Source organism: Panulirus ornatus, chromosome 62, assembly GCF_036320965.1.
Source record: "Panulirus ornatus isolate Po-2019 chromosome 62, ASM3632096v1, whole genome shotgun sequence".
NCBI classification, from domain to species: Eukaryota; Metazoa; Arthropoda; class Malacostraca; order Decapoda; family Palinuridae; genus Panulirus; species Panulirus ornatus.
This window is the reverse complement of record NC_092285.1, coordinates 7,048,088-7,075,945: the sequence shown is the minus strand read 5'-3', so window position 1 is coordinate 7,075,945 and position 27,858 is coordinate 7,048,088. Positions and strand designations below refer to the sequence as shown.

The 27,858-nt window shown below is 40.6% G+C and overlaps 1 protein-coding gene across 3 annotated transcripts in view; it reads right to left on the bottom strand.

The window, feature by feature from the left end:
* Positions 1-1,704: 1,704 nt before the first annotated feature.
* The window catches only part of LOC139745682 (uncharacterized), a 77,177-nt gene continuing 51,023 nt past the window's right edge, over positions 1,705-27,858 (bottom strand). For all 3 annotated transcript variants that reach the window (XM_071656089.1, XM_071656090.1, XM_071656093.1), the window contains 6 exons: positions 22,670-22,726; positions 22,417-22,494; positions 15,522-15,683; positions 10,326-10,483; positions 6,361-6,459; positions 1,705-4,091 (listed from right to left, as the gene is read on the bottom strand). In XM_071656089.1, the coding sequence (XP_071512190.1) occupies positions 3,870-4,091; positions 6,361-6,459; positions 10,326-10,483; positions 15,522-15,683; positions 22,417-22,494; positions 22,670-22,726 (776 nt within the window). In that variant the 3' untranslated portion in view covers positions 1,705-3,869. The remainder of the gene's footprint in view (positions 4,092-6,360; positions 6,460-10,325; positions 10,484-15,521; positions 15,684-22,416; positions 22,495-22,669; positions 22,727-27,858) is intronic.

Sequence of the window (27,858 nt, the reverse complement as noted above, 5' to 3'; positions counted from 1 at the left end):
GAGCATTATCTCAGAAAGCAAAAATGGGTATGTTTGAAGGAATAGTGGTTCCAACAATGTTGTATGGTTGCGAGGCATGGGCTATGGATAGAGTTGTGTGGAGGAGGGTGGATGTGCTGGAAATGAGATGTTTGAGGACAATATGTGGTGTGAGGTGGTTTGATCGAGTAAGTAATAATAGGGTAAGAGAGATGTGTGGTAATAAAAAGAGTGTGGTTGAGAGAGCAGAAGAGGGTGTTTTGAAATGGTCTGGTCACATGGAAAGAATGCGTGAGGAAAGATTGACCAAGAGGATATATGTGTCAGAGGTGGAGGGAACGAGGAGAAGTGGGAGACCAAATTGGAGGTGGAAAGATTGAGTGAAAAAGATTTTGAGTGATCGGGGCCTGAACATGCAGGAGGGTGAAAGGCATGCAAGGAATAGAGTGAATTGGAACAATGTGGTATACCAGGGTCGACGTGCTGTCAATGGATTGAACCAGGGCATGTGAAGCGTCTGGGGTAAACCATAGAAAGTTCTGTGGGGCCTGGATGTGGAAAGGGAGTTGTGGTTTCGGTGCATTATTACATGACAGCTAGAGACTGAGTGTGAACGAATATGGCCTTTGTTGTCTTTTCCTAGCACTAACTCGCGTACATGAGGGGGGATGGGGTTTTTTATTTCATGTGTGATGGTGGCGATGGGAATGAATAAAGGCAGACAGTATGAATTATGTACGTGTATATATGTATATGTCTGTGTGTATATATATGTATACAATGAGATGTATAGGTATGTATATTTGCGTGTGTGGATGTGTATGTATATACATGTATATGTGGGTGGGTTGGGCCATTCTTTCATCTGTTTCCTTGCGCTACCTCACTAACGCGGGAGACAGTGACAAAGCAAAATAAATAATAGTAGGTAGGAACATTAGGTAGAAATAGTCAGTAGAAACATTAGGTAGGAGCCTCGGCAAACAATGTGCCAGAGTTGCCGTATGTCAGTAGACTGTTAAGGGTGTGGCATTTAAGGCTAAGAGAAGGCACTGGAGTTCACTAGTTATGGAGATTCAATTGCCATGGCCAACTGTTCCAGTTAGGAACAGGTGCAGATAAATAAGATTTGGTAGGCACACATATCCTCACACACTCTCATTATCATTGATTAACAGTGCCTGACAATTAAATCTGAAAATAGTAACTCCTTGATGGAAATGTCTTTTAACGTGCAGAAAATGTACCATCTGTTATAATACCAAATACCAGTTCTCAAGCAAAAATAAAATTCAAACTAGGGCATGTGAAGTCCCCAAGGTCAACCATGGAAAGGTCTGTGGAGACTGGATATGGATAAGGAGCTGTGTTTCAATGCATCACACACGACAGCTAAAGAATGGCATTACCTCTCGAATGCAAGAAATGGCGATGAAGTACGAAAAAAAGAAAATATTTTCTCAATTTTTTTTTTTTTGCACATTCAGAGGTAGTCAGGTTTTCTCATACCTGTAGTATTTAGGTTAACAGTTAGCCTGTAAACACCTGAGGAACAAAGATTAATTTCTTCAACCTTATTCTTACACTCCATTTTCTTTTCATCCAAGACGGTCATGAACTGGGGGCATGTTTTGCCCTCAGAAACACACATCACTTTCCAGTTCCACATATATCTGCCAACTATCAAAACTTTCACATACTGTGAGGTGAATAAAACCAAATACATAACACAGGTATTGTATTACAATTGACACCAATATCACATTCATTATGGAGAAGCATTCTAAGAGCTAAGTCTTACACTTCAGGAGACACACAACCATATGATAATGCCACAGCACACATGGAAATTCCAATGGTTTACCATACACAGAGTGAAAGCATTCAAATCGTTAGAACTCTAATGAATAACTCAAATTAAAAAATGAATCATGAACTTCATACTTGAAGCTCGTTATTTTAATAAACAATAAATAAGAAATAATACTATCTGACATAGATAACATGCCGAAACAGCCACAGAAAACAAGAATGGGATACAGAGACATTGATCTTTTACCTAAGAAATGCATCCTGAACTTGTGAAAGGTGTTATTATGTATTTATTAACTTTATGTCCCTGCTCCAGGAGTCCCTTGTATCTTTTTGGGGCTCCCACAGTTAACAGGAAGTTTGCCATTTCCATTAGGCAGGACCACGGCTCATAATATGATGATGTGTTTTTATATGTGAGACTGTGGGCCAACCAAGCAGAAAGGATTCAGTGTCTTTGTTGTAGGCATGAAGGTTCTTCAGATACGCTGAATCTACATATGCAGTGTTGTAGGAATGGGTCTGTTTATCATCAAGCTGTATTCAACACTTATTCAAAGGAATCTCATCAATACAGGAAACATATACAGATGTCATATATCAAAATGTCTCAAAATTTTATCAAAATGTGTCTGTGGTTGGCATGTTCAACTTGCTCATAAAAGAGTCAAACTTGGAATGTGGATACCAGGCATAAACAAACAAACACCAAAATAATCATCCACACATGAAAGCAATGCTTTCCTAATTACCATCCACTCCTATCCCACTCTGTTTCATTTACCATATGCCACTTTCCAATCCTTCTCTCATGGTTTTTCTCATCCAGTTATCTTCTACCACTTCTTTCACATACCATTTCCTCTTTTCCTAAACCCATTAAAAACTTTCAAACTCACCGATTCCAAAAAATAATCTTAGCACAGTCACATCCAACAACCTCTCCTTTGCACACCAGTCAATCAGTACATAATCTGACACCGATAGTTGACCACCAAGCTCAATCACCCATGTAAACATCTGTATGTATCTTTTTAAACTAAATACTCCTAAAAATCCTCTTTCAGTGCACAACCATACCCTCAATATGCCACATCACCCCTTTTTTTTTGGAAAACGAGTCCCTAACATCAAAAATGCCAGAGCACTCACTTATCTTCCCCCATGAAATCACTCCTTTCAGCTTCATTGTTATCAAAATGCTTCAGTATGATGACACAACCCATGAACATGACAAAACCCTTGAACACAATGGTATGAAGCTTCAGTACGACAACACGACCCTTGAATAAGACAGTACGATGCTTTAGCAAGACATCGCAATTCTCTGCTGTCCACACACAACAATCATTCACTGTTTGCCATATACTTCGACCTTAACCCACATCATTCTTGACCCCACTTTCTGACAGTCATACAGATCTTTCATCAGAAATGCCAACATCTCCTGCTCTCATCCTCACACTAATATGAGACGTTACCAGTCAAATGTTCCCTTCTCCCTTGCCTTGTTTTACCCAAGGTCATAAAACATAGCACCTGTCTCTCCCTTCTCATCCTGGTTATAACTAAAAGCACATTTGAACACCTAAGCCTGATATTTGCCTAAATCTTTTTAGACAATGTTTTTCCAAAGAGATAACGTAAGGATGGGAATGTTTCTAGCTCCCCACTCCTGTCCCTATCAGCTGCCTTCAGTGACATGCAGGAGATATGCAGCTAGCATTCTTTCTCCCCTATCCCCATAAATACATGAGTATCGGCCAAATCTTGTGGTTAAGACATCAAGGAGCCAAAGCTACAATTAAACTATATTAAAGGCTAGAGATGCATTCAGAAGGATCTTATCAAATCTTTCATTATACTGTCCAGGTAAAGCACTGTAAGCTGTCGTGTAACCTCTACATGTAAGATTAGTCTTGTACTAGCAATCACCCGAACCCCTTTTCATTTAATTAGTAAATACAGTTATATAAAGTCATATAATTTACAAACATTAGACTTCCATCTAACGCTGAGATGAAAAAGAAAGCATACACAATGAAACAAAGTCAATTGTGAAAATAAAATATTTTCTTTTAAAAACCTGGTACTGAATGACCTTTCTTCTTCATTATCTTCATCTTGCTACCACACTTAGCTTCTTTACGAGCCTTCATGTTCTTTAGCCTAATATTCTGCTTTTCTGCCTTCTTCTTCTCAATTAATTCCTTCCGATGTTCCCAGTTCTTCCGACTAGTTTTCTTTCTTGCCTCCTTCTTCTTAATCAACTTCTTAATCATACCAGTATTACTCATAAACTGTTAAAAGAATAACATTATCAGGCTAAGATGAAAAAACTATAAACACCTTTTCCTTTGTATGTAGCATTTATGGATCTGGAGAAGGCAATATGATAGGGTTGATAGAGATGCTTTGTGGAAGGTCATAAGAGTGTATGGTGTGGGAGGAAAGTTACTATAAAAAGTGAAAAGTTTTTACCAAGGATGTAAAGCATATGTATGAGCAGGGAGAGAGAGGAAAGTGACTGGTTCTCTCTGAATGATGGTTTGCGGCAGGGGTGTGTGATTGTCTCTATGGTTGTTTAATTTGTTTATGGATGGGGTGATTAGGAAGGTGATTGCATGAGTGTTGGAGAGAGGGGCAAACATGCAGTCAGTTGTGGATGAGAAGGCCTGGGAAGTGAGTTAGTTGTTCGCTGATGATACAGTGCTAGAGGCTGATTCGGGTGAGAAACTGACAGTTTGGTAAAGTGTGTACACGGACAAAGTTGAGAGTAAATGCTATTTCATGTGAGGTGGGGTGGCCATGGGAATGGATGAAGGCAGCAAGTATGGATATGTGTATGTGTATATATGTGCATGTCTGTGTATGTATATGTATGTATACAGTGAAATGTATATGTATGTATATGTGCATGTGTGGGCATTTAGGTATATACATGTATATGGGTGGGTTGGGCTATCCCTCGTCTGTTTCCCTGCGGGAAACGGCAGTTAAGTATAATAAAATAAAAAAATAAACTTGCATTCTGACATCCTGCTTCCCTAAATACCTCCTATTCCACATCCACACCACAATTTTCGTTTAATCTTACCTTTCGCCATTTTACACTCAATCTCTCTTCTCACAGGCCTCTTTTCCAAATGCATTTACTTTCAGCATTGTCTTCTCATCAATCTCATTTACTTCAGTAAAGCCTCTACAAATCTTCACCCTCACCTTGACCAAGAGTTTCTCTCTCAGTACATAATCCAATAATGCCCTCTTTCCATCTTTCCTACCCATCTATGTATACTTTTGTTCCTCTTTTAATAACAGGAATCCCCAATCACCAGTCCTTTTTCAGCACTCAACTGCATATGCTGTTCAGCATTCACATCACTGGATACCCGATGCCCCCTCCTAAAGATACCTTCCACTTCCACATTGCCCACTCTCGCATGTACATTTGTTCACCATTTGCCATGACAGCAAGTATGTGCCAGGAACAAAGAAATAGCCTCATCTTTTAACATTTATTCTCTAGCTGTAATGTGTAATGCACCAAAACCAGAGCCCCTTATCTACCTACGGTCAGACTCTACAGACCTTTGGTTCACCTGGCTGCGCATTGCCTCTAGTATATTACATCGATCTACTTCACTCTATAAGATGATGTACTTAGTGCTAGTGTTCATATGAACAAATGGAAGAAAGACTTCACTCTAAGCAATTTGAAATACAAAAACTCAATAGAGTATGTGGTAAAGGATGTGACACATGAATTGTAAAAAGAAAATGAGTGCTTCAGAAAGGTGAGGACGAATAAAATTTTAAGTTGCTGCTATATGCCAAACATAAATGGAAAAGTTAACAGGATCTGGCGATAAGATGTCTGAGTAGAGATGAGACATTGGTCTCATTTCATGAATCAGCATGTAAAGTGAAAAAGACAAAATTGCTTATGAATATAAGTTTATCAATCACTAACAAAACTCTTTTACTTCTTTTTATGTATAATCATCCAAAGACCTCATTCTAAGAAAGATAAATGGTGTTATGCAGGACCTCTTTCAAAAGGCTCATGCAATCCAAGGCTGTGCTACTTTCGAGTAGGAGAAATGTGGACCTCTTTGGAATGAGAAGTTCTTTGGTGGAACTGTACTCCCAATGATACAGTGTCACTAAAGATGATTTTTCACTTGAAAGTTAACCTCAAGCAGGCCAAGTCTGGTAATATGAAATTACATGTACGAGTGTTTTGAGAGATTTCACATGCCCAATCCACCCAAGGAATTGAAAGTGAATTTAATGATGAGAAATAATCAGGCAGAAAGATTAAGAACTTTAATATAGCATATCAGTTTTTTAGAAAGTGTTTGAAGAGAAACACATACCTCATTTATAACAAGCAGTAATGAAAGAACACCATTAAAAAAATTCAGCAAATTCAATAAGAATTCTTTATACGTAAGTTAAGTCCAAATGGCAAACTAGTTCTCACTGGCCTCTGACGAACAATTTAATAAAATCTACCAAATTAACAATAATGATGCCGAGTCAAAAGAACAATTCACCAATACTTACTTTCCCTCCCTCAACTTTCTGCAGTGCAACTGACCAAGCTTTCTGTTCCAAAGCTTTAGAGGCATTTTCCGTGTCTCCCATCTGCTCTATCCTTTTCACCTGCAACAAAAGAAAACCCATTCTTATATATCATATATTTTTCAATACAAGTTAAAAATAAATGTAATGTTCAACAAGACTTTAAGAGCAAGAGCAATAACTTAATGCAATTCTTTATCTCAACATAAGTGTAAGAGTCCCTACATGCATATCTTTTCTAACAACTGTACATACACACATAAGAACCACATTTTCACAATCATCAACATCTAGATGAAGATTTGCAAGGATTCCTCAACATGAATGCCAACAAGAAGAAATGACAAGACATGATTTAAAACTCTTTTCTTTTTTTTTTTTTTTGCTTTGTCGCTGTCTCCCGTGTTTGCGAGGTAGCGCAAGGAAACAGACGAAAGAAATGGCCCAACCCACCCCCATACACATGTATATACATACGTCCACACATGCAAATACACATACCTACACAGCTTTCCATGGTTTACCCCAGACGCTTCACATGCCCTGATTCAATCCACTGACAGCACGTCAACCCCGGTATACCACATCGCTCCAATTCACTTTATTCCTTGCCCTCCTTTCACCCTCCTGCATGTTCAGGCCCCGATCACACAAAATCTTTTTCACTCCATCTTTCCATCTCCAATTTGGTCTCCCTCTTCTCCTCGTTCCCTCCACCTCCGACACATATATCCTCTTGGTCAATCTTTCCTCACTCATTCTCTCCATGTGCCCAAACCATTTCAAAACACCCTCTTCTGCTCTCTCAACCACGCTCTTTTTATTTCCACACATCTCTCTTACCCTTACGTTACTTACTTGATCAAACCACCTCACACCACACATTGTCCTCAAACATCTCATTTCCAGCACATCCATCCTCCTGCGCACCACTCTATCCATAGCCCACGCCTCGCAACCATACAACATTGTTGGAACCACTATTCCTTCAAACATACCCATTTTTGCTTTCCGAAATAATGTTCTCGACTTCCACACATTCTTCAAGGCTCCCAGAATTTTCGCCCCCTCCCCCACCCTATGATCCACTTCCGCTTCCATGGTTCCATCCGCTGCCAGATCCACTCCCAGATATCTAAAACACTTCACTTCCTCCAGTTTTTCTCCATTCAAACTCACCTCCCAATTGACTTGACCCTCAACCCTACTGTACCTAATAACCTTGCTCTTATTCACATTTACTCTTAACTTTCTTCTTTCACACACTTTACCAAACTCAGTCACCAGCTTCTGCAGTTTCTCACATGAATCAGCCACCAGCGCTGTATCATCAGCGAACAACAACTGACTCACTTCCCAAACTCTCTCATCCCCAACAGACTTCATACTTGCCCCTCTTTCCAAAACTCTTGCATTCACCTCCCTAACAACCCCATCCATAAACAAATTAAACAACCATGGAGACATCACACACCCCTGCCGCAAACCTACATTCACTGAGAACCAATCACTTTCCTCTCTTCCTACACGTACACATGCCTTACATCCTCGATAAAAACTTTTCACTGCTTCAAACAACTTGCCTCCCACACCATATATTCTTAATACCTTCCACAGAGCATCTCTATCAACTCTATCATATGCCTTCTCCAGATCCATAAATGCTACATACAAATCCATTTGCTTTTCTAAGTATTTCTCACATACATTCTTCAAAGCAAACACCTGATCCACACATCCTCTACCACTTCTGAAACCACACTGCTCTTCCCCAGTCTGATGCTCTGTATATGCCTTCACCCTCTCAATCAACACCCTCCCATATAATTTACCAGGAGTACTCAACAAACTTATACCTCTGTAATTTGAGCACTCACTCTTATCCCCTTTGCCTTTGTACAATGGCACTATGCACGCATTCCGCCAATCCTCAGGCACCTCACCATGAGTCATACATACATTAAATAACCTTACCAACCAGTCAACAATACAGTCACCCCCTTTTTTAATAAATTCCACTGCAATACCATCCAAACCTGCTGCCTTGCCGGCTTTCATCTTCCGCAAAGCTTTTACTACCTCTTCTCTGTTTACCAAATCATTTTCCCTAACCCTCTCACTTTGCACACCACCTCGACCAAAACACCCTATATCTGCCACTCTATCATCAAACACATTCAACAAACCTTCAAAATACTCACTCCATCTCCTTCTCACATCACCACTACTTGTTATCACCTCCCCATTTGCGCCCTTCACTGAAGTTCCCATTTGCTCCCTTGTCTTACGCACTTTATTTACCTCCTTCCAGAACATCTTTTTATTCTCCCTAAAATTTAATGATACTCTCTCACCCCAACTCTCATTTGCCCTTTTTTTTCACCTCTTGCACCTTTCTCTTGACCTCCTGTCTCTTTCTTTTATACATCTCCCACTCAATTGCATTTTTTCCCGGCAAAAATCGTCCAAATGCCTCTCTCTTCTCTTTCACTAATACTCTTACTTCTTCATCCCACCACTCACTACCCTTTCTAATCAACCCATCTCCCACTCTTCTCATGCCACAAGCATCTTTTGTGCAATCCATCACTGATTCCCTAAATACATCCCATTCCTCCCCCACTCCCCTTACTTCCATTGTTCTCACCTTTTTCCATTCTGTACTCAGTCCCTCCTGGTACTTCCTCACACAAGTCTCCTTCCCAAGCTCACTTACTCTCACCACCCTCTTCACCCCAACATTCACTCTTCTTTTCTGAAAACCCATACAAATCTTCACCTTAGCCTCCACAAGATAATGATCAGACATCCCTCCAGTTGCACCTCTCAGCACATTAACATCCAAAAGTCTCTCTTTCGCGCGCCTGTCAATTAACATGTAATCCAATAACGCTCTCTAGCCATCTCTCCTACTTACATAAGTATACTTATGTATATCTCGCTTTTTAAAAATCAATAAATGGGCTTTGTCCAAAGAATTTTTGTCATACTTGTTTTAGTCTCCCGCATTAGCGGGGCAATACCAGCAACAGAAGAACAGCCTCGCCTGTCCACATTCAATCTTTAGCTGTCACGCATAATCCATCAAAACCAAAGCCCTCATCATCAGCTAAACCATGAAGACTACTCCATGGTTTCCTCTGGCCTCTTCATATGAACTGGTTCAACACACTGACAGTACATCATCCCATTGGTACCAAAACACCAGTTCGAGTAAATGTTCAGGCCCCCCAACAACGCAAAGACCCTTCCACTCCATCTTCAACCTCTTGACTCAATGAACATACTCAGTATTACTGTACCATCCACATTATTAAGAAAACCCCATCTTTTAATTAGGTAATCTGCCTCTAAAAAACTGAGAGTCCTCTTTTGATGTTGAGGCAAAGGTAGTTCAACTAATCAACTCTCAACAGGCTTACCTCAAAACTTGACCATTTTACCCTGTCTCAATATTGGTTCACTTTCCCTCCTCTATAGGTATTACATTTTTGCTTCTAATAGCTGGCTGCTTGTGTGTCCCGAGCATTACCTACATCATGCAGTACTCAGCAAGCTACTGTGTTACAAGATTATTGTGTGGTCATTAGTATGTCAAGGGTAGGCTGTTTCGATAAGTTTCTTTCCCTATACCTCAAAGCCTTAGAACTCTCTAACTCCTCATGTCTTTCTCGATACATATGACCTGGCACTTTTTATTAGACAGGCTTTCCCCTTCCCCAAATTTTCAAATACCTTTCCTCATCACCTCTTTTCCCTTCCCTGAACCTCTTTATAATTCCATAAAGGCACAACCTCAGTGGGAACTTTTTTCTAAGACTGGGAGCCTCAAACACAAAAAAGAAAAAAGGGTTAAACAAGGGAAAAATTTACATATCTGAAAAATACATGAAGTTTGTCCACTATCAAAGATGATCAGTCACTTCAAGTGTATCATTACCACAAACCTTTTCTTTTTCTTTAAGGACCTGTGACAGTAGCTGCTTCAGATCCTTCCCTTTTAGACTGGAGTCTTTCTCACTTGAGGCGGAGCTCTTTGAAAAATCAAATTTGCTGAACACCAGCTGTCCATTCCGATCGTAAATGGGCTTTTTTTGTTTAACATCTGTTAAGAGAAAATACAAATCTTTTAACGTTGAAGGAAAAAGAATGAAAAATTCTCTCTCAAAAACAAAAAATGGCAATCAATCTAAACAAACTTGTTCCTCTGTAATTCAAAAACTCACCTTTGTCTCTTTTGCCTTTGTATAATGGATCTCATACTGGCATCCTAACAATCCTCAAATACCTAATAATTATCCATACATAAACTGAAAATCTTAACAAACCATTTAATGACACAGTCACCTACTCTCTTAAGAAATTCAACCACAATACCATCCAATCCAGCCACCTTGCTACCTTTCACTTTACACAAGGCTTTGACAACCTTGTCTCTATTCACCAAATCACCCAAACAATGAATTTTTTTACAATGTAAAAATTTACTTTTTCTTCATGCAATATATGAATATATGAACAATGGCCTCATGTGCACTCTCAAGCTCTCATGTGTAGTGTACCAAAACCAAAGCCCACTATCTACAGATAAGTCCCACAAACAGCTTAATATGCCCTGGCTTAGCCCACCACCCCCTTCATGCCACATCATTCCAATCCATTCAATCCCATGCAAGCTTCTCACCCATGTAAATATTAAGGCCCTGATAACCTAAAGCCTCTTTCGTGTCATGCCTTCACTTTCTTAGTCTCCCACTTCCCCTTTCTCCTTCTACTTCTGACATATGGATCTTTTTAGTGGATCTTCCTTCACTCATCCTCACCATATATTTTATTTACTTATTTATTTTGCTTTGTCGCTGTCTCCTGCGTTAGCGAGGTAGCACAAGGAAACAGACGAAAGAATGGCCCAACCCATCCACATACACATGCATATACATACACGTCCACACACGCACATATACATCTCAACGTATACATATATATACACACACAGACATAAACATATATACACATGTACATAATTCATATTGTCTGCCTTTATTCATTCCCATCGTCACCCCGCCACACATGAAATAAGAACCCCCTCCCCCCAAATGTGCACGAGCTAGCGCTAGGAAAAGTCAACAAAGGCCACATTCATTCACACTCAGTCTCTAGCTGTCATGTTATAATGCACCGAAACCACAGCTCCCTTATCACATCCAGGCCCCACACAACTTTCTATGGTTTACCCCAGACACTTCACATGCCCTGGTTCAATCCATTGACAGCACGTCGACCCCGGTATACCACATCGTTCCAATTCACTCTATTCCTTGCACGCCTTTCACCCTCCTCCATGTTCAGGCCCCGATAACTCAAAATCTTTTTCACTCCATCTTTCCACCTCCAATTGGGTCTCCCACTTCTCCTCATTCCCTGCACCTCTGACACTTATATCCTCTTAGTCAATCTTTCCTCACTCATTCTCTCCATGTGACCAAACCATTTCAAAACACACTCTTCTGCTCTCTCAACCACACTTTTTATTAGCAAACATCTCTCTTACCCTATTATTACTTACTCGGTCAAACCACCTCACACCACATATTGTCCTCAAGTATCTCATTTCCAGCACATCCACCATCCTCTGCACAACTCTATAGCCCACACCTCGCAACCATATAACATTGTTGGAACCACTATTCCTTCAAACATACCCATTTTTGCTTTCCTGAGATAATGTTCTCGACTTCCACACATTCCTCAATGCTCCAAGAACTTTCGCCCCCTCCCCCACCCTATGATTCACTTCCGCTTCCATGGTTCCATCTGCTGCCAAATCCACTCCCACATATCTAAAACACTTCACTTCCTCCAGTTTTTCTCCATTCAAACTTACCTCCCATTGACTTGTCCCTCAACCCTACTGTACCTAATAACCTTGCTCTCATTCACATTTACTCTTAGCTTTCTTCTTTCACACACTTATCAAACTCAGTCACCAGCTTCTGCAGTTTCTCACATGAATCAGCCACCAGTGCTGTATCATCAGCAAACAACAACTGACTCACTTCCCAAGCTCTCTCATCCACAACAGACTGCATACTTGCCCCTCTTTCCAAAACTCTTGCATTCACCTCCCTAACAACCCCATCCATAAACAAATTAAACAACCATGGAGACATCACACACCCCTGCTGCAAACCTACATTCACTGAGAACCAATCACTTTCCTCTCTTCCTACACGTACACATGCCTTACATCCTTGATAAAAACTTTTCACTGCTTCTAACAACTTGCCTCCCACACCATATATTCTTAATACCTTCCACAGAGAATCTCTATCAACTACATCATATGCCTTCTCCAGATCCATAAATGCTACATACAAATCCATTTGCTTTTCTAAGTATTTCTCACATACATTCTTCAAAGCAAACACCTGATCCACACATCCTCTACCACTTCTGAAACCACACTGCTCTTCCCCAATCTGATGCTCTGTACATGCCTTCACCCTCTCAGTCAATACCCTCCCATATAATTTCCCAGGAATACTCAACAAACTTTTTTTTTTTTTTGCTTTGTCGCTGTCTCCCGCGTTTGCGAGGTAGCGCAAGGAAACAGACAAAAGAAATGGCCCAACCCACCCCCATACACATGCCTTGATTCAATCCACTGACAGCACGTCAACCCCGGTATACCACATCGCTCCAATTCACTCTATTCTTTGCCCTCCTTTCACCCTCCTGCATGTTCAGGCCCCGATCACACAAAATCTTTTTCACTCCATCTTTCCACCTCCAATCTGGTCTCCCTCTTCTCGTTCCCTCCACCTCCGACACATATATCCTCTTGGTCAAACTTTCCTCACTCATTCTCTCCATGTGACCAAACCATTTCAAAACATCCTCTTCTGCTCTCTCAACCACGCTCTTTTTATTTCCACACATCTCTCTTACCCTTACGTTACTTACTCGATCAAACCACCTCACACCACACATTGTCCTCAAACATCTCATTTCCAGCACATCCATCCTCCTGCACACAACTCTATCCATATTCCACGCCTCGCAACCATACAACATTGTTGGAACCACTATTCCTTCAAACATACCCATTTTTGCTTTCCGAGATAATGTTCTCGACTTCCACACATTCTTCAAGGCTCCCAGAATTTTCGCCCCCTCCCCCACCCTATGATCCACTTCCGCTTCCATGGTTCCATCCGCTGCCAGATCCACTCCCAGATATCTAAAACACTTCACTTCCTCCAGTTTTTCTCCATTCAAACTCACCTCCCAATTGACTTGACCCTCAACCCTACTGTACCTAATAACCTTGCTCTTATTCACATTTACTCTTAACTTTCTTCTTTCACACACTTTACCAAACTCAGTTACCAGCTTCTGCAGTTTCTCACATGAATCAGCCACCAGTGCTGTATCATCAGCGAACAACAACTGACTCACTTCCCAAGCTCTCTCATCCCCAACAGACTTCATACTTGCCCCTCTTTCCAAAACTCTTGCATTCACCTCCCTAACAACCCCATCCATAAACAAATTAAACAACCATGGAGACATCACACACCCCTGCCGCAAACCTACATTCACTGAGAACCAATCACTTTCCTCTCTTCCTACACGTACACATGCCTTACATCCTCGATAAAAACTTTTCACTGCTTCTAACAACTTGCCTCCCACACCACATATTCTTAATACCTTCCACAGAGCATCTCTATCAACTCTATCATATGCCTTCTCCAGATCCATAAATGCTACATACAAATCCATTTGCTTTTCTAAGTATTTCTCACATACATTCTTCAAAGCAAACACCTGATCCACACATCCTCTACCACTTCTGAAACCGCACTGCTCTTCCCCAATCTGATGCTCTGTACATGCCTTCACCCTCTCAATCAATACCCTCCCATATAATTTGCCAGGAATACTCAACAAACTTATACCTCTGTAATTTGAGCACTCACTCTTATCCCCTTTGCCTTTGTACAATGGCACTATGCACGCATTCCGCCAATCCTCAGGCACCTCACCATGAGTCATTTTTTTTTTTTTTTTTTTCGGTCTCCCGTGTTTGCGAGGTAGCGCAAGGAAACAGACGAAAGAAATGGCCCAGCCCCCCCCATACACATGTACATACACACGTCCACACACGCAAATATACATACCTACACAGCTTTCCTTGGTTTACCCCGGACGCTTCACATGCCTTGATTCAATCCACTGACAGCACGTCAACCCCTGTATACCACATCGCTCCAATTCACTCTATTCCTTGCCCTCCTTTCACCCTCCTGCATGTTCAGGCCCCGATCACACAAAATCCTTTTCACTCCATCTTTCCACCTCCAATTTGGTCTCCCTCTTCTCCTCGTTCCCTCCACCTCCGACACATATATCCTCTTGGTCAATCTTTCCTCACTCATTCTCTCCATGTGCCCAAACCATTTCAAAACACCCTCTTCTGCTCTCTCCACCATGAGTCATACACACATTAAATAACCTTACCAACCAGTCAACAATACAGTCACCCCCCTTTTTAATAAATTCCACTGCAATACCATCCAAACCCGCCGTCTTGCCGGCTTTCATCTTCCGCAAAGCTTTTACTACCTCTTCTCTGTTTACCAAATCATTTTCCCCAACCCTCGCACTTTGCACACCACCTCGACCAAAACACCCTATATCTGCCACTCTATCATCAAACACATTCAACAAACCTTCAAAATACTCACTCCATCTCCTCACATCACCACTACTTGTTATCACCTCCCCATTTGCGCCCTTCACTGAAGTTCCCATTTGCTCCCTTGTCTTAAGCACTTTATTTACCTCCTTCCAAAACTTCAAAACAACTTTTTATTCTCCCTAAAATATATATATCCAAACCATCCAGCTCTTACTACTGTACCTTCCTCCCACATTATCATTCCTTCCATGATCAACCTAACTCACACATGTGCCAAGTATTTCATTTCCAACACATACACTGTTCATCTGCTCCTAATGACACATCACTGAGGCATTAACAGGAATTAAGTGTAAAACAAAAAAGTTACACACATGCACACACACACACCCCTGAGGCACTTCCACATCAACAGATGGCAAAAAAACAATCAACTTACTTTCACTGAAGTACTCTTCTTTCTTAGGTTCCATACACATGTTTTGCTTCTTGAACTTCACTATCCTTTTATCCTTTCGTTTCTTCAACCTACTGAGCTTCCTATTCAGTTTGGCCTCTTTTCTTCTTGTTGCCGGGTCCCATAATTTCTTTTTTTTGTTTTCTGAAAAATGAAGGAAATTTACTCATTTTTCAAACTTTTTTTTTTTTTTTTTTGCATCCCAAACATGATCTGGTTAATCACTGGGGAAAGGGTAAACAGAATAACTGCTATACTGTTCTCAATGTGAGATGCAAATTCAATCACTTAAGCCCTATCAGGTATGTGAGATATCTGTAAAAATGGTATACTCTGGCAAATTATCTACCCATTTAAATCATAAATGTGCTGAACTTTTTCACCTAATTATAACAGTAGTAAAAGAAATTATCAGGCGTTCTTTATATGTATATTCCTGCATGTGTGAGTTGGTGCCATAACTTAAAGCAGTTATTCAAAATTTCTCCATACCATTTCATTCATTAACCATCTCCAAATCTAAGAGAGTCAGATCTAAACGATTTCAAGACATGCACTACAACGTCAAAATGTCGTCTAATGTTTATAATATTGTTCAGGCAATGATGATGCTACAGACATATGATTGGGTATGGTGGGGGACTTCATTGTTGTGGTACAGCACTGCCTCTTGGCCACCAACCCTTATCACTTACCAACCAGTGAAGTCTGCGATTTGTACTTACCATCATCACATCTCAAGAAACGGATTTTGAAAAGGAAAGACGAGAAGACAGGAATGGAAAAATGATTAATGTCTTTCCCATACCAATCTAGTTACTTCAAAACCAGAACTTTTCATTACATAAGTGCACAGACCCATATGAAGAAAGAGGATTAGTAAGGAAAACCTAAGAAAAAGATTCATGTGAGAAACTGCAGAAGCTGGTGACTGAGTTTGGTAAAGTGTGTGAAAGAGGAAAGTTAAGAGTAAATGTGAATAAGAACAAGGTTATTAGGTACAGTAGGGTTGAGGGTCAAGTCAATTGGGGGGTGAGTTTGAATGGAGAAAAGCTGGAGGAGGTGAAGTGTTTTAGATATCTGGGAGTGGATCTGGCGGTGGATGGAACCATGGAAGCGGAAGTGGATCATAGGGTGGGGGAGGGGGCGAAAATTCTGGGAGCCTTGAAGAATGTGTGGAAGTCGAGAACACTATCTCGGAAAGCAAAAATGGGTATGTTTGAAGGAATAGTGGTTCCAACAATGTTGTATGGTTGCGAGGCGTGGGCTATGGATAGAGTTGTGCGCAGGAGAATGGATGTGCTGGAAATGAGATGTTTGAGGACAATGTGTGGTGTGAGGTGGTTTGATCGAGTAAGTAACGTAAGGGTAAGAGAGATGTGTGGAAATAAAAAGAGCGTGGTTGAGAGAGCAGAAGAGGGTGTTTTGAAATGGTTTGGGCACATGGAGAGAATGAGTGAGGAAAGATTGACCAAGAGGATATATGTGTCGGAGGTGGAGGGAACGAGCAGAAGAGGGAGACCAAATTGGAGGTGGAAAGATGGAGTGAAAAAGATTTTGTGTGATCGGGGCCTGAACATGCGGGAGGGTGAAAGGAGGGCAAGGAATAGAGTGAATTGGAGCGATGTGGTATACCGGGGTTGACGTGCTGTCAGTGGATTGAATCAAGGCATGTGAAGCGTCTGAGGTAAACCATGGAAAGCTGTGTAGGTATGTATATTTGCGGGTGTGGACGTATGTATATACATGTGTATGGGGGTGGGTTGGGCCATTTCTTTCGTCTGTTTCCTTGCGCTACCTCGCAGACGCGGGAGACAGCGAGAGAAAAAAAAAAAAAAATCTTATCCCTAATGACAATTAATCTTAGCTCAGGATTATTCTCTTCTAGAGACAGCACATCCAGAACCACAGTGGAAACTAAACCTCATGAGAATTATCACCTAATGAAGGTGTTTGTTTACTTCCATGTCCACCTTTTGATATTTTCAACCAACAAGAAAATGAGCTAAGGGAGAAGCCATATTCTTACCTCAGTCTAATACTGAAAGAAATGTTCTATGACAGTATAGGACAATGAACAGTTAGTAGTAGTTGGTTGGCAGCAAACAACCATGGAGGTATACTACCAATTCTACCTGCTTGGGTATCGGGAGGGTTAGTGACATCTGCTTACTGAGCCAGCACTTTAGTGGCCGTCAAGTTTCACTCCTTTGACATGGGAAGCTGTATTTTCTCTCTGCCTCACTAACATGTGGATTACCAGCATTCTATCCACGGACATACAATCTCTCCTTCTCATATGTAACACTTAACTCATGCAGTTCATTCTTCATTACCAAAGATTTTCCTGGCGTGAGCACTATGCGCTAGCCCTGCCTTTTAGCAAAGTAGTAGGAGTAGTAGATAGATGTAGTAGGTAGGAACATTTAATTAGGAACATCAGGTAGAAGTAAGAGCATTATATAAAAGTAGTCATTAGAACATTAGATAGGAGCCTCTGCAAAGACTGTGTTAGACCTGCCCTCTGCCAGAGGCCTGTTAAGGGTGAGGCACTAAAGACTAAGAAGTGGCACTGGAGTTCTTTACTTATGGAGACTCTCTTGCTGTAGCTATCCCTTTGTGAGGGATTTCTAGTTGGAAAAGGCATCAGGAATATAGATACTGGAGAACAAACAACCATTTCATGATATAATTTTCTGAGACTCATGAAATCTCGATGAGAGGGAGTACGTTCCAAATATGACATTTTTCCTTGATGACAATTAAAACATATATTCCATATTTCTGCAGTCTCACTTATAGCAAGAAACTCTGAATTTTATGTATATGAAATGATCTACAAACTTCTGTGCAAACATTGCATCAATTTCACTCACTACTCTTCGTTCCAAGACCTATAAGTAACCTTTTCCACATGAAGACACTCCAAAGCTATATTCCTGATTAAACCAAAATATCACAAGAGTAAATGCAGGAGTAAACATGAACAACAGTAAGGTAATGCGGTTCAGCAGGATGATGAAATAAGATGGTTTATGTGTAAGTCTGAACGAGGAAGACCTGCAGGAAGCGGGATACTTTATGCACCGACATGAGGACCTGGTGGCATGTGAAATAATGGAGCTGAAGTGAGTCATAGAATGGGATAGGGGCCAATGTAAATTAATCCTTTTAACTGCTCTTATCACCTTACAATTATCCCTATAAGGATGCTCCCATCATCAAATAAGTTAACTCTTACCTCCCTCTGATTAACCCTTAAACACCAGAAATCATTACATGATGACTTAAGCATCACATGAAGATTAATATTTGTAGGGTTTGTTCAACACTTTCAGGCCAGAGCCAAGAAATATTACAATCTTAAGAATTAATAAGAAATATACATAGAGTTGTGTGGCGGAGGGTGGATGTGCTGGAAATGAGATGTTTGAGGACAATATGTGGTGTGAGGTGGTTTGATCGAGTAAGTAATGAAAGGGTAAGAGAGATGTGTGGTAATAAAGAGAGTGTGGTCGAGAGAGCAGAAGAGGGTGTTTTGAAATGGTTTGGTCACATGGAGAGAATGAGTGAGGAAAGATTGACAAAGAGGATATATGTGTCAGAGGTGGAGGGAACAAGGAGAAGTGGGAGACCAAATTGGAGGCGGAAAGATGGATTGAAAAAGATTTTGAGCGATTGGGGCCTGAACAAACAGGAGGGTGAAAGGCATGCAAGGAATAGAGTGAATTGGAACGATGTGGTATACCAGGGCTGATGTGCTGTCAATGGATTGAACCAAGGCATGTGAAGCATCTGGGGTAAATCATGGAAAGTTCTGTGGGGCCTGGATGTGGAAAGGGAGCTGTGGTTTCGGTGCATTATACATGACAGCTAGAGACTGAGTGTGAACGAATGTGGCCTTTGTTGTCTTTTCCTAGCACTACCTCATGCACATGCAGGGGATGGGGTTTTCATTTCATGTGTGGTGGGTGGTGACGGGAATGAATAAGGGCAGACAGTATGAATTATGTACATGTGTATATATGTATATGTCTGAGTGTGTATATATATATGTTTACGTTGAGATGTATAGGTATGTATATGTGCGTGTGGGTGTGTATGTACATACATGTGTGTATACATGTGTGTATACATGTGTATATGGGTGGGTTGGGCCATTCTTTCGCATGTTTCCTTCCGCTACCTCGCTAACGTGGGAGACAGCAACAAAGTATAATAAATAAAATAAATCTATACACGTCAAATAAAACAAAGTTTGGTAAATTAAACATATTTGTTATTATTCATTATACTTAATCGCCATCTTCCATGTTAACGAGGTAGCGCAAGGAAACAAACGAAAGAATGGCCCAACCAACTCATATACACATGTATACACACAAACACCCACCCACGCACATATACATACATTCCTATGAGTCCACAGGGAAAATGGAATGCGATAAGTTCCCAAGTGCTCTTCTGTGTAATAATCAAATCATCAAGAGAGATACAAGAAAGAAATATCACAGTCAGTTGACATACAACAAAAGATGTAGCTATGTTGGGCAGACTGTTAAGGATCTTCCTGTTAGACTTAAGCAACATAAATATAGTAAAAGAACAGGGCAAGAATCAAATGCCTTGTTTAATCATGTTAAAAACTAATGATCATTGTACTGACTGGAGTAATGCCATCTCAGTTACTAACACTAACTCCAGTACCACAAGAAATATCACTGAATCTTCTATTATTAAATACACAGAGAATTATATCCTGAATATCAGTGAAGGTCTATACAAACTGAATGACTTTATTGTTGATAGAATTTGTAAACAATTCCCCTTCTTGTCCACATGATATGTTTATGATATGCTCGATGTCCATCTTGGACAATCACTTGTTTACCAAATGGAGTCCTAGTTATGTCTCTTCGTTGTATATCAACTGAATGTTATATTTCTTTCTTATATCTCCTCTGATGATGTGATTATTACACAAAAGTGCACTTGGGAACTTATTGTGTTTCATTTTCCACGTGGACTCATAGGAATATACTTAATCAGGCGCAAAACTGATCCTTTCCAATATACATACATATACATATACATACACAGACACATACACATATACACACTCACACTTGCCGTCTTCATCCATTCCCGTCGTCACCCCCACACATGAAACAGCACCCCCCTCCCCCCTGTGCACGCGCTGTGAGGGGGGTGCTGTCATTACTTCCCTAATTGTACTATATTAGCCAACTACAAGACCTAATGGTTAATGTTCTGTAGGCAGAGATGGCTTTGGTATATATTCCTTGGGGAAGATATGCCACATAATTGCTTCTATCAGCCACCCTAGCCAAGGGTAATTACCAGTTTTTGTGAAACAGATTACTGATCTATGAACATCTACAAACAGATTTAACCATAATGTGCTCATTGCAAATCATACTTGACGAATTAGAATATAGATAGATACTAACATATGCTAATCATTATTAAGATAGATAATAACACCCTAAAATTCTTTCCTGGCACTAACTATTGTTGATTGTGACATAAGGTGTCTCTTCATACTGTTAAAGTGAACCTTTTGATTTTGGTAAATGGGGGAAATGACTGTTTGTACAAGTATGGCTAGAGCCCCAACAATGATAAAGTGCACCTGTCAAGTTAAATGGGGAGGAAAAGGATACCCATATAAATAAGGATAATGCAACACCACCACAAACCATTAGCATATGGCTAGAGTTCAAGAAGAGTCAAATCCATCCTACCAAATTTTTGCCTTATGTATGGCTGCCAGCTGTTGCCTTTGGTCACTGCAGGTGCTTTTTTCAGAGACTAACACTCTGACTGCAATATGTGGCTGTGTGCATGTGTAGGTAGTAACCGTAACTTGTCAACTCCCATTTAGCAATTCATCATGAGTCTTACCCCCATTCTACTTCAACAATCAAAAGAAACGTGAATAAGTCATGAGAGGATGGCTAGTGGCTGGGAGGCAATTCTCCATTACCATACCTATGAGGTCATAGGCTTCAGTGAGTTGCTATTTGGTTATAATGATTCGATGAACAAGCAACAGTCAGCCAACCTCAAAGATATCAAGGTAGTTAAAGAGGGTGAATTTAACATATAATGTAACAAGTAATCAGTCTTGCTTGCAGGGCTCTTTTGGGAGGTAAAAAAATCAATTTATTTCATTCCAATCAAAAACAATCAATGAAAAAATCATTACTGTATAGTGCAATAATCATGATTCTATCTTAGTTGATCTTTATTTCCACATACCTGGTATGCCATTTAACAAGAATTATCATAAGATTTAAGCTTCATTCATACAAATGTAAAGGTAACAGCCTGCAACACAATCTACTCTTCATGTTCTCATTACTTCAGATTCCCTAAAGCACCAATGGAATCTTTTCAGAATCAGAACACAAATCTGTCATATGTTGTCAAAACTGTACTGAAAAGTTTAACGCTCACTACAGTGCAACCAGAGCCTTTTTGTGAATAAAGGTGATGTGAGAAAAAGACCATGGGCTTGGGACATAATGATTCAGAATGCATATTAGGAAAAGCTGATATTAATACAGAAGATAATAATTCATATGTACACATTGTATATGAATTATGGATGCATATAAGTGAGCCGAGAGCTTGCATATGTCCCTGATTCATCCTATGTAACTGGAAATGGAGTATACAATATAAAAGAATATATTGACACAATTGAATTACCTAACTCACTTTAGTTAACTAACTGTTTTCAAATGAACAATATATTCTTTACCACATCTGGGAGCCTGCATGCATCTACCCCACACAGAGAAACGATTATGTAACAGGAAAAGAAAATATCCACCTGTCTCTTGGAACTTACTTCTTATATCAAGTAGAGTGTTTTCAAACTTTTCTTGAAGCTCTTCTAAGTCTTCTGTACTAGTCCCAGTTGCATCTTCTGTGGAAACCAAAATATAATGATCTAACCATTCTTGGGAGTACAATATCAAGTATTTGCTAATATACCAAGTGACAATTTACAATATATTTCTTTCCCACCAAAAAAGCATTACGTACTAATTCAGCAAGTTTTCAAGGTGCAATATTTTTTGAGTCCCCAGCAAAATGCTCACCTCTAAATCTTTTGTTGATTAAATTTTCAGCTGCCGCCTCCTTCCCCTCTTTGCTGTCTGAAAGAAAAGCAAAATCTTACCATTATCATCAGGAAAAATTCCTGCTGACATCAAATTCACAGAATGGCCAAATGTCATTAACTTTGTATCTAGGCTGGGGCTTGGGTTAAAGAAGCTGAATCACCAGGAAAGGAATCAGTGGGGAAACGATCCTTCAGATGACGATTGGCGATTATTTCAGTGGAAGGGAACAACAAAGGACATTCGTCAGAGAAGCCTTCCAGATCTAGGAGCTTCAGGGCTCTGTTCTGGGACTATTATCTTTTTTTTCTTTTTTTAATCCATGTAAATGACTTCCCTTAAGGCACAGACTCCTACCCAAATATGTATCAGGTGATGCAAAGGTCTGGAGGGCAGTGAAAGGCAAGGAGGGTTGCATCAACTTATAAGGGGTCCTAAAACAGTCTCCAACGTTGGTCTCCTAGATGGCTACTAAACATCAATGTGAGCAAATATATAGTTATGAGGAGGGGACACAAAAAGTGAAAGGCGTCAATATGATTGTTATCTCAAAGGAAATAACTTTCAAGATTCTGTGTGTGAGAAGGATTAGTGTCAATGACACCCCTAACCTGTCACCAAAGTCCTACATTAGGAGAAAAGTTGAGATAAACTGCTTGCCAGCAAATATTGTAATAGCGTTTCAAGTACATACATGAGAATATTCTTCTCAAGTCTGATCATGGTACCAAGTACCCAGTGAAGAGCTACAAAGATGGTAATGTACCAGAATTAAGAAAGCAGAGTTACTGGGAAAGGATAGAGGCTTTAAATTTCTCAATCCTGGAATACAGAAAACTGGGGTTTTGATCACATCCTCTAAGATTTCTAAAATGGATCGATGACATGGACAGTAAACAGATCTTCAAATCATGAAGACATAAAACATCCAAAGGGCTTTAACTTGAAAATTAAGCAGGAATTCTGTTAAAAAGATGCACTGAAGTACTATTTGGGCATAAGTGATGGATGAATGGATTAACATAAAAGAAGACAAGGTTAATGCATATAACATATGTGAGTGTAAGAAGTTGTATGACAGTAGGGAAAGCTCAAGCCACATACAATAAAAATCTGCAGTCACAAACAGGTAATTACAATAATCCAACACAGAAAGAAATCCTTGGGAAGGAAGAAAAACGGTTCTTAAATTTCTAAAAGGGAAAACAGAAGGAGTCATGCAAGGAGTTCTCATCCTCCTCGAAGGCTCAGATTGGGGTGTCTAAATGTGTGTGGATGTAACCAAGATGAGAAAAAGGGAGAGACAGGTTTGAGAAAAGGAACCTGGGTGTTTTGGCTCTGAGTGAAACAAAGCTCAAGGGTAAATGGGAAGAGTGGTTTGGGAATGTCTTGGGTGTAAAGTCAGGGGTTAATGAGAGAACAAGAGCAATGGAAGGAGTAGCACTCCTCCTGAAGCAGGAGTTGTGGGAATATGTGATAGTGTAAGAAAGTAAAGTCTAGATTGATATGGGTAAAACTGAAAGTGGATGGAGAGAGATGCATGATTACTAGTGCCTATGCACCTGGTTATGAGAAGAAAGTTCATGAAAGGCAAGTGTTTTGGGAGCCACTGAGAGAGTGTGTTAGCAGCTTTGATGCAAGAGACCAGGTTATAGTGATGGGTGATTTGAATGTAAAGGTGAGTAATGTGGCAGTTGCGGGGATAACTTTGTGCACATGGGGTGTTCAGTGTTATAAATAGAAATGGTGAAGAGCTTATTGATTTGTGTGCTGAAAAAGGACTGGTGATTGGGAATACCTGGTTTAAAAAGAGAGACGTACATAAGTATACATATGTGAGCAGGAGAGATGGCCAAAGGACGTTATTGATTACGTGTTAATTGACAGGCATGAAAAAGAGAGACTTTTGGATGCTAATGTGCTGAAAGGGGCAGCTGGAGGGATGTCTGATCACTATCTTGTGGAGGCGAAAGTGAAGATTTGTAGAAGTTTTCAGAAAAGAGAGAATGTTGGGGAGAAGAGAGTGTTGAGAGTAAGTGAGCTTGGAAAGGAGATTTGTGTGAGGAAGTACCAAGAGAGACTGAGTGCAGAATGGCAAAAGGTGAGAGCACATAATGTAAGGGGAGTGGGGGAGGAATGGGATATATCTAGGGAAGCAGTGATGGCTTGCGCAAAAGATGCATGTGGCATGAGAAAGGTGGGAGGTGGCCAGATTAAAAAGGATAGTGAATGGTGGATGAAGAAGTAAGACATATTAGTGAAAGAGAAGAGAGGCATTTGGATGATTTTTGCAGGGAAGCAGAGCAAATGAATGGGAGATGTATAAAAGAAAGTGGCAGAAGGTCAAGAGAAAGGGGCAAGATGTGAAAAAGAGAGCAAATGAGGTTGGGGTGAGAGAGTATAATGAAATTTTAGGGAGAATAATAGTATGTTTTGGAAGGAGGTAAATAAAGTGCCAAAGAAGAGAGAACAAATGGGAACATTGGTGAAGGGGCAAATGGGGAGGTAATAACAAGTAATGATGAAGTGAATATTTTAAAGGTTTGTTGAATGTGTTTGATGAGAGAGTGGCAGATACAGAGTGTTTTGGCTGGGGTGCTGTGCGAAGTGAGAGGGTCAGGGAGAATGGTTTGGTGAACAGAGAAGAGGTAGTGAAAGCTTTGTGGAAGATGAAAGAGGAAGGCAGCAGGTTTGGATGAATTGAGGTAGAATTAAAAAAAAAAAAAAAAAGGGGGGGGGGGGGGTTGACTGTGTTGTTGATTGGTTGGTAAGGATATTCAATGTATGTATGGACCAAGGTGAAATACCTGAGGATTGGCAGAATGCATGCATAGTGCCATTGTACAAAGGCAAAGAGGATAAAGGCGAGTGTTCAAATTACAGGGGCATACATTTCTTGAGTATTCCTGAGAAATCATATGGGAAGGTAATGATTGAGAGGGTAAAGGCATGTACAGAGCATTAGATTGGGTTAGAGCAGTGTGGTTTCAGAAGTGGAAGGGGATGTGTGGACCAGGCGTTTGCTTTAAAGAATGTATGTGAGAAATACTTGGAAAAACAGATGGATTTGTATGTAGCATTTATGGATCTGGAGAAGGCATATGATAGAGTTGATAGAGATGCTCTGTGGAAGGTATTAAGAATATATGGTGTGGGAGGCAAGTTGCTAGAAGCAGTGAAAAGTTTTTATCGAGGATGTAAGGCATGTGTATGAGTAGGAAGAGAGGAAAGTGATTGGTTCTCAGTGAATGTCTTTTTTCGGAAGGGGTGCATGATGTCTTCATGGCTGTTTAATCTGCTTATGGATGGGGTGATTAGGGAGGTGAATGCAAGAGTTTTGGAGAGAGGGGCAAGTATGCAGTCTGTTGTGGATGAGAGGGCTTAGGAAATGAGTCAGTTGTTGTTCCCTGATGATACAGTGCTGGTGGCTGTGTTGTGGATGAGAGGGCTTAGGAAGTGAGTCAGTTGTTGTTCGCTGATGATACAGTGCTGGTGGCTGATTCAGGTGAGAAACTACCTAAGGTGGTGACTGAGTTTGGTAGTGTGTGAAAGAATAAAGTTGAGAGTAAATGTGAATAAAAGCAAGGTTATTAGGTTTAGTAGGGTTGAGGGACAGATTAATTGGAAGGTAAGCTTGAATGGAGAAAAACTGGAGGAAGTGGAGTGCCTTAGATATCTGGGAGTGGACTTGGCAGCGAATAGAACCATGAAAGTGGAAGAGAGTCACAGGGTGGGGGAGGGGGTGACGGTTCTGGGACCATTGAGGACCCAGAACCATTGAGGAATGTGTGGAAGGCAAGAACATTATCCATGAAAACAAAAATGGGTATGCTTGAAGGAATAGTGGTTCCAACAATGTTATATGGTTGTGCGAAGGAGGGTGGATAAGTTGGAAATGCAATGTTTGAGAACAATATGTGGCGTGAGGTGGAAGGATGGAGTGAAAAAGATTCAAAGCGATCAGGGCTTGAACATACAGGAGGGTGAATGAAGTGCAAGGAATAGAGTGAATTGGAATGATGTGGTATACCAGGGTGGACAAGCTGTCAATGGATTGAACCAGGGCATGTGAAGTGTCTAGCGTAAACCATGGAAAGTTTTGTGGGGCCTGGATGTGGAAGGGGAGCTGTGGTTTCAGTGCATTATACATGACAGCTAGAGACAAAGAATACTTCCCACGCATTCCTCATGTGTCATAGAAGGCGACTAAAGGGGACGGGAGCAGGGGGCTAGAAACCCTCCCCTCCTTGTATTTTCACTTTCTAAAAGGGGAAACAGAAGGAGTCACGTGGGGAGTGCTCATCCTCCTCCAAGGCTCAGACTGGGGTGTCTAAATGTGTGTGGATGTAACCAAGATGAGAAAAAGGAGAGATAGGTAGTATGTTTGAGGAAAGGAACCTCGAAGTTTTGGCTTGAGTGAAACGAAGCTCAAGGGTAAAGGGGAAGACTGGTTTGGGAATGTCTTGGGAGTAAAGTCAAGGGTTAGTGAGAGGACAAGGGCAAGGGAAGGAGTAGCACTACTCCTGAAACAGGAGTGGTGAGAGTATGTGATAGAGTGTAAGAAAGTAAACTCTAGATTGATATGGGTAAAACTGAAAGTTGGTGGAGAGAGATGGGTGATTATTGGTGCATATGCACCTGGGCATGAGAAGAAAGATCATGAGAGGCAAGTGTTTTGGGAGCAGCTAAGTGAGTGTGGTAGTAGTTTTGATGCACGAGACCAGGTTACAGTGATGGGTGATTTGAATGTAAAGGTGAGTAATATGGCAGTTGAGGGAATAACTGAGGTATATGGGGTGTTCAGTGTTGTAAATGGAAATGGTGAAGAGCTGAAAAAGGACTGGAGATTGGGAATACCTAGTTTAAAAAGAGAGAGATATACATAAGTATACGTATGTAAGTAGGAGAGATGGCCAGAGAGCGTTATTGGATTACGTGTTAATTGATAGGCACGTGAAAGAGACTTTTGGATGTTAATGTGCTGAGAGGTGCAACTGGAGGGATGTCTGATCATTATCTTGTGGAGGCGAAGGTGAAGATTCGTAGAGGTTTTCAGAAAAGAAGAGAGAATGTTGGGGTGAAAAGAATGGTGAGAGTAAGTGAGCTTGGGAAGGAGACTTGTGTGAGGAAGTACCAGGAGAGACTGAGTACAGAATGGAAAAAGGTGA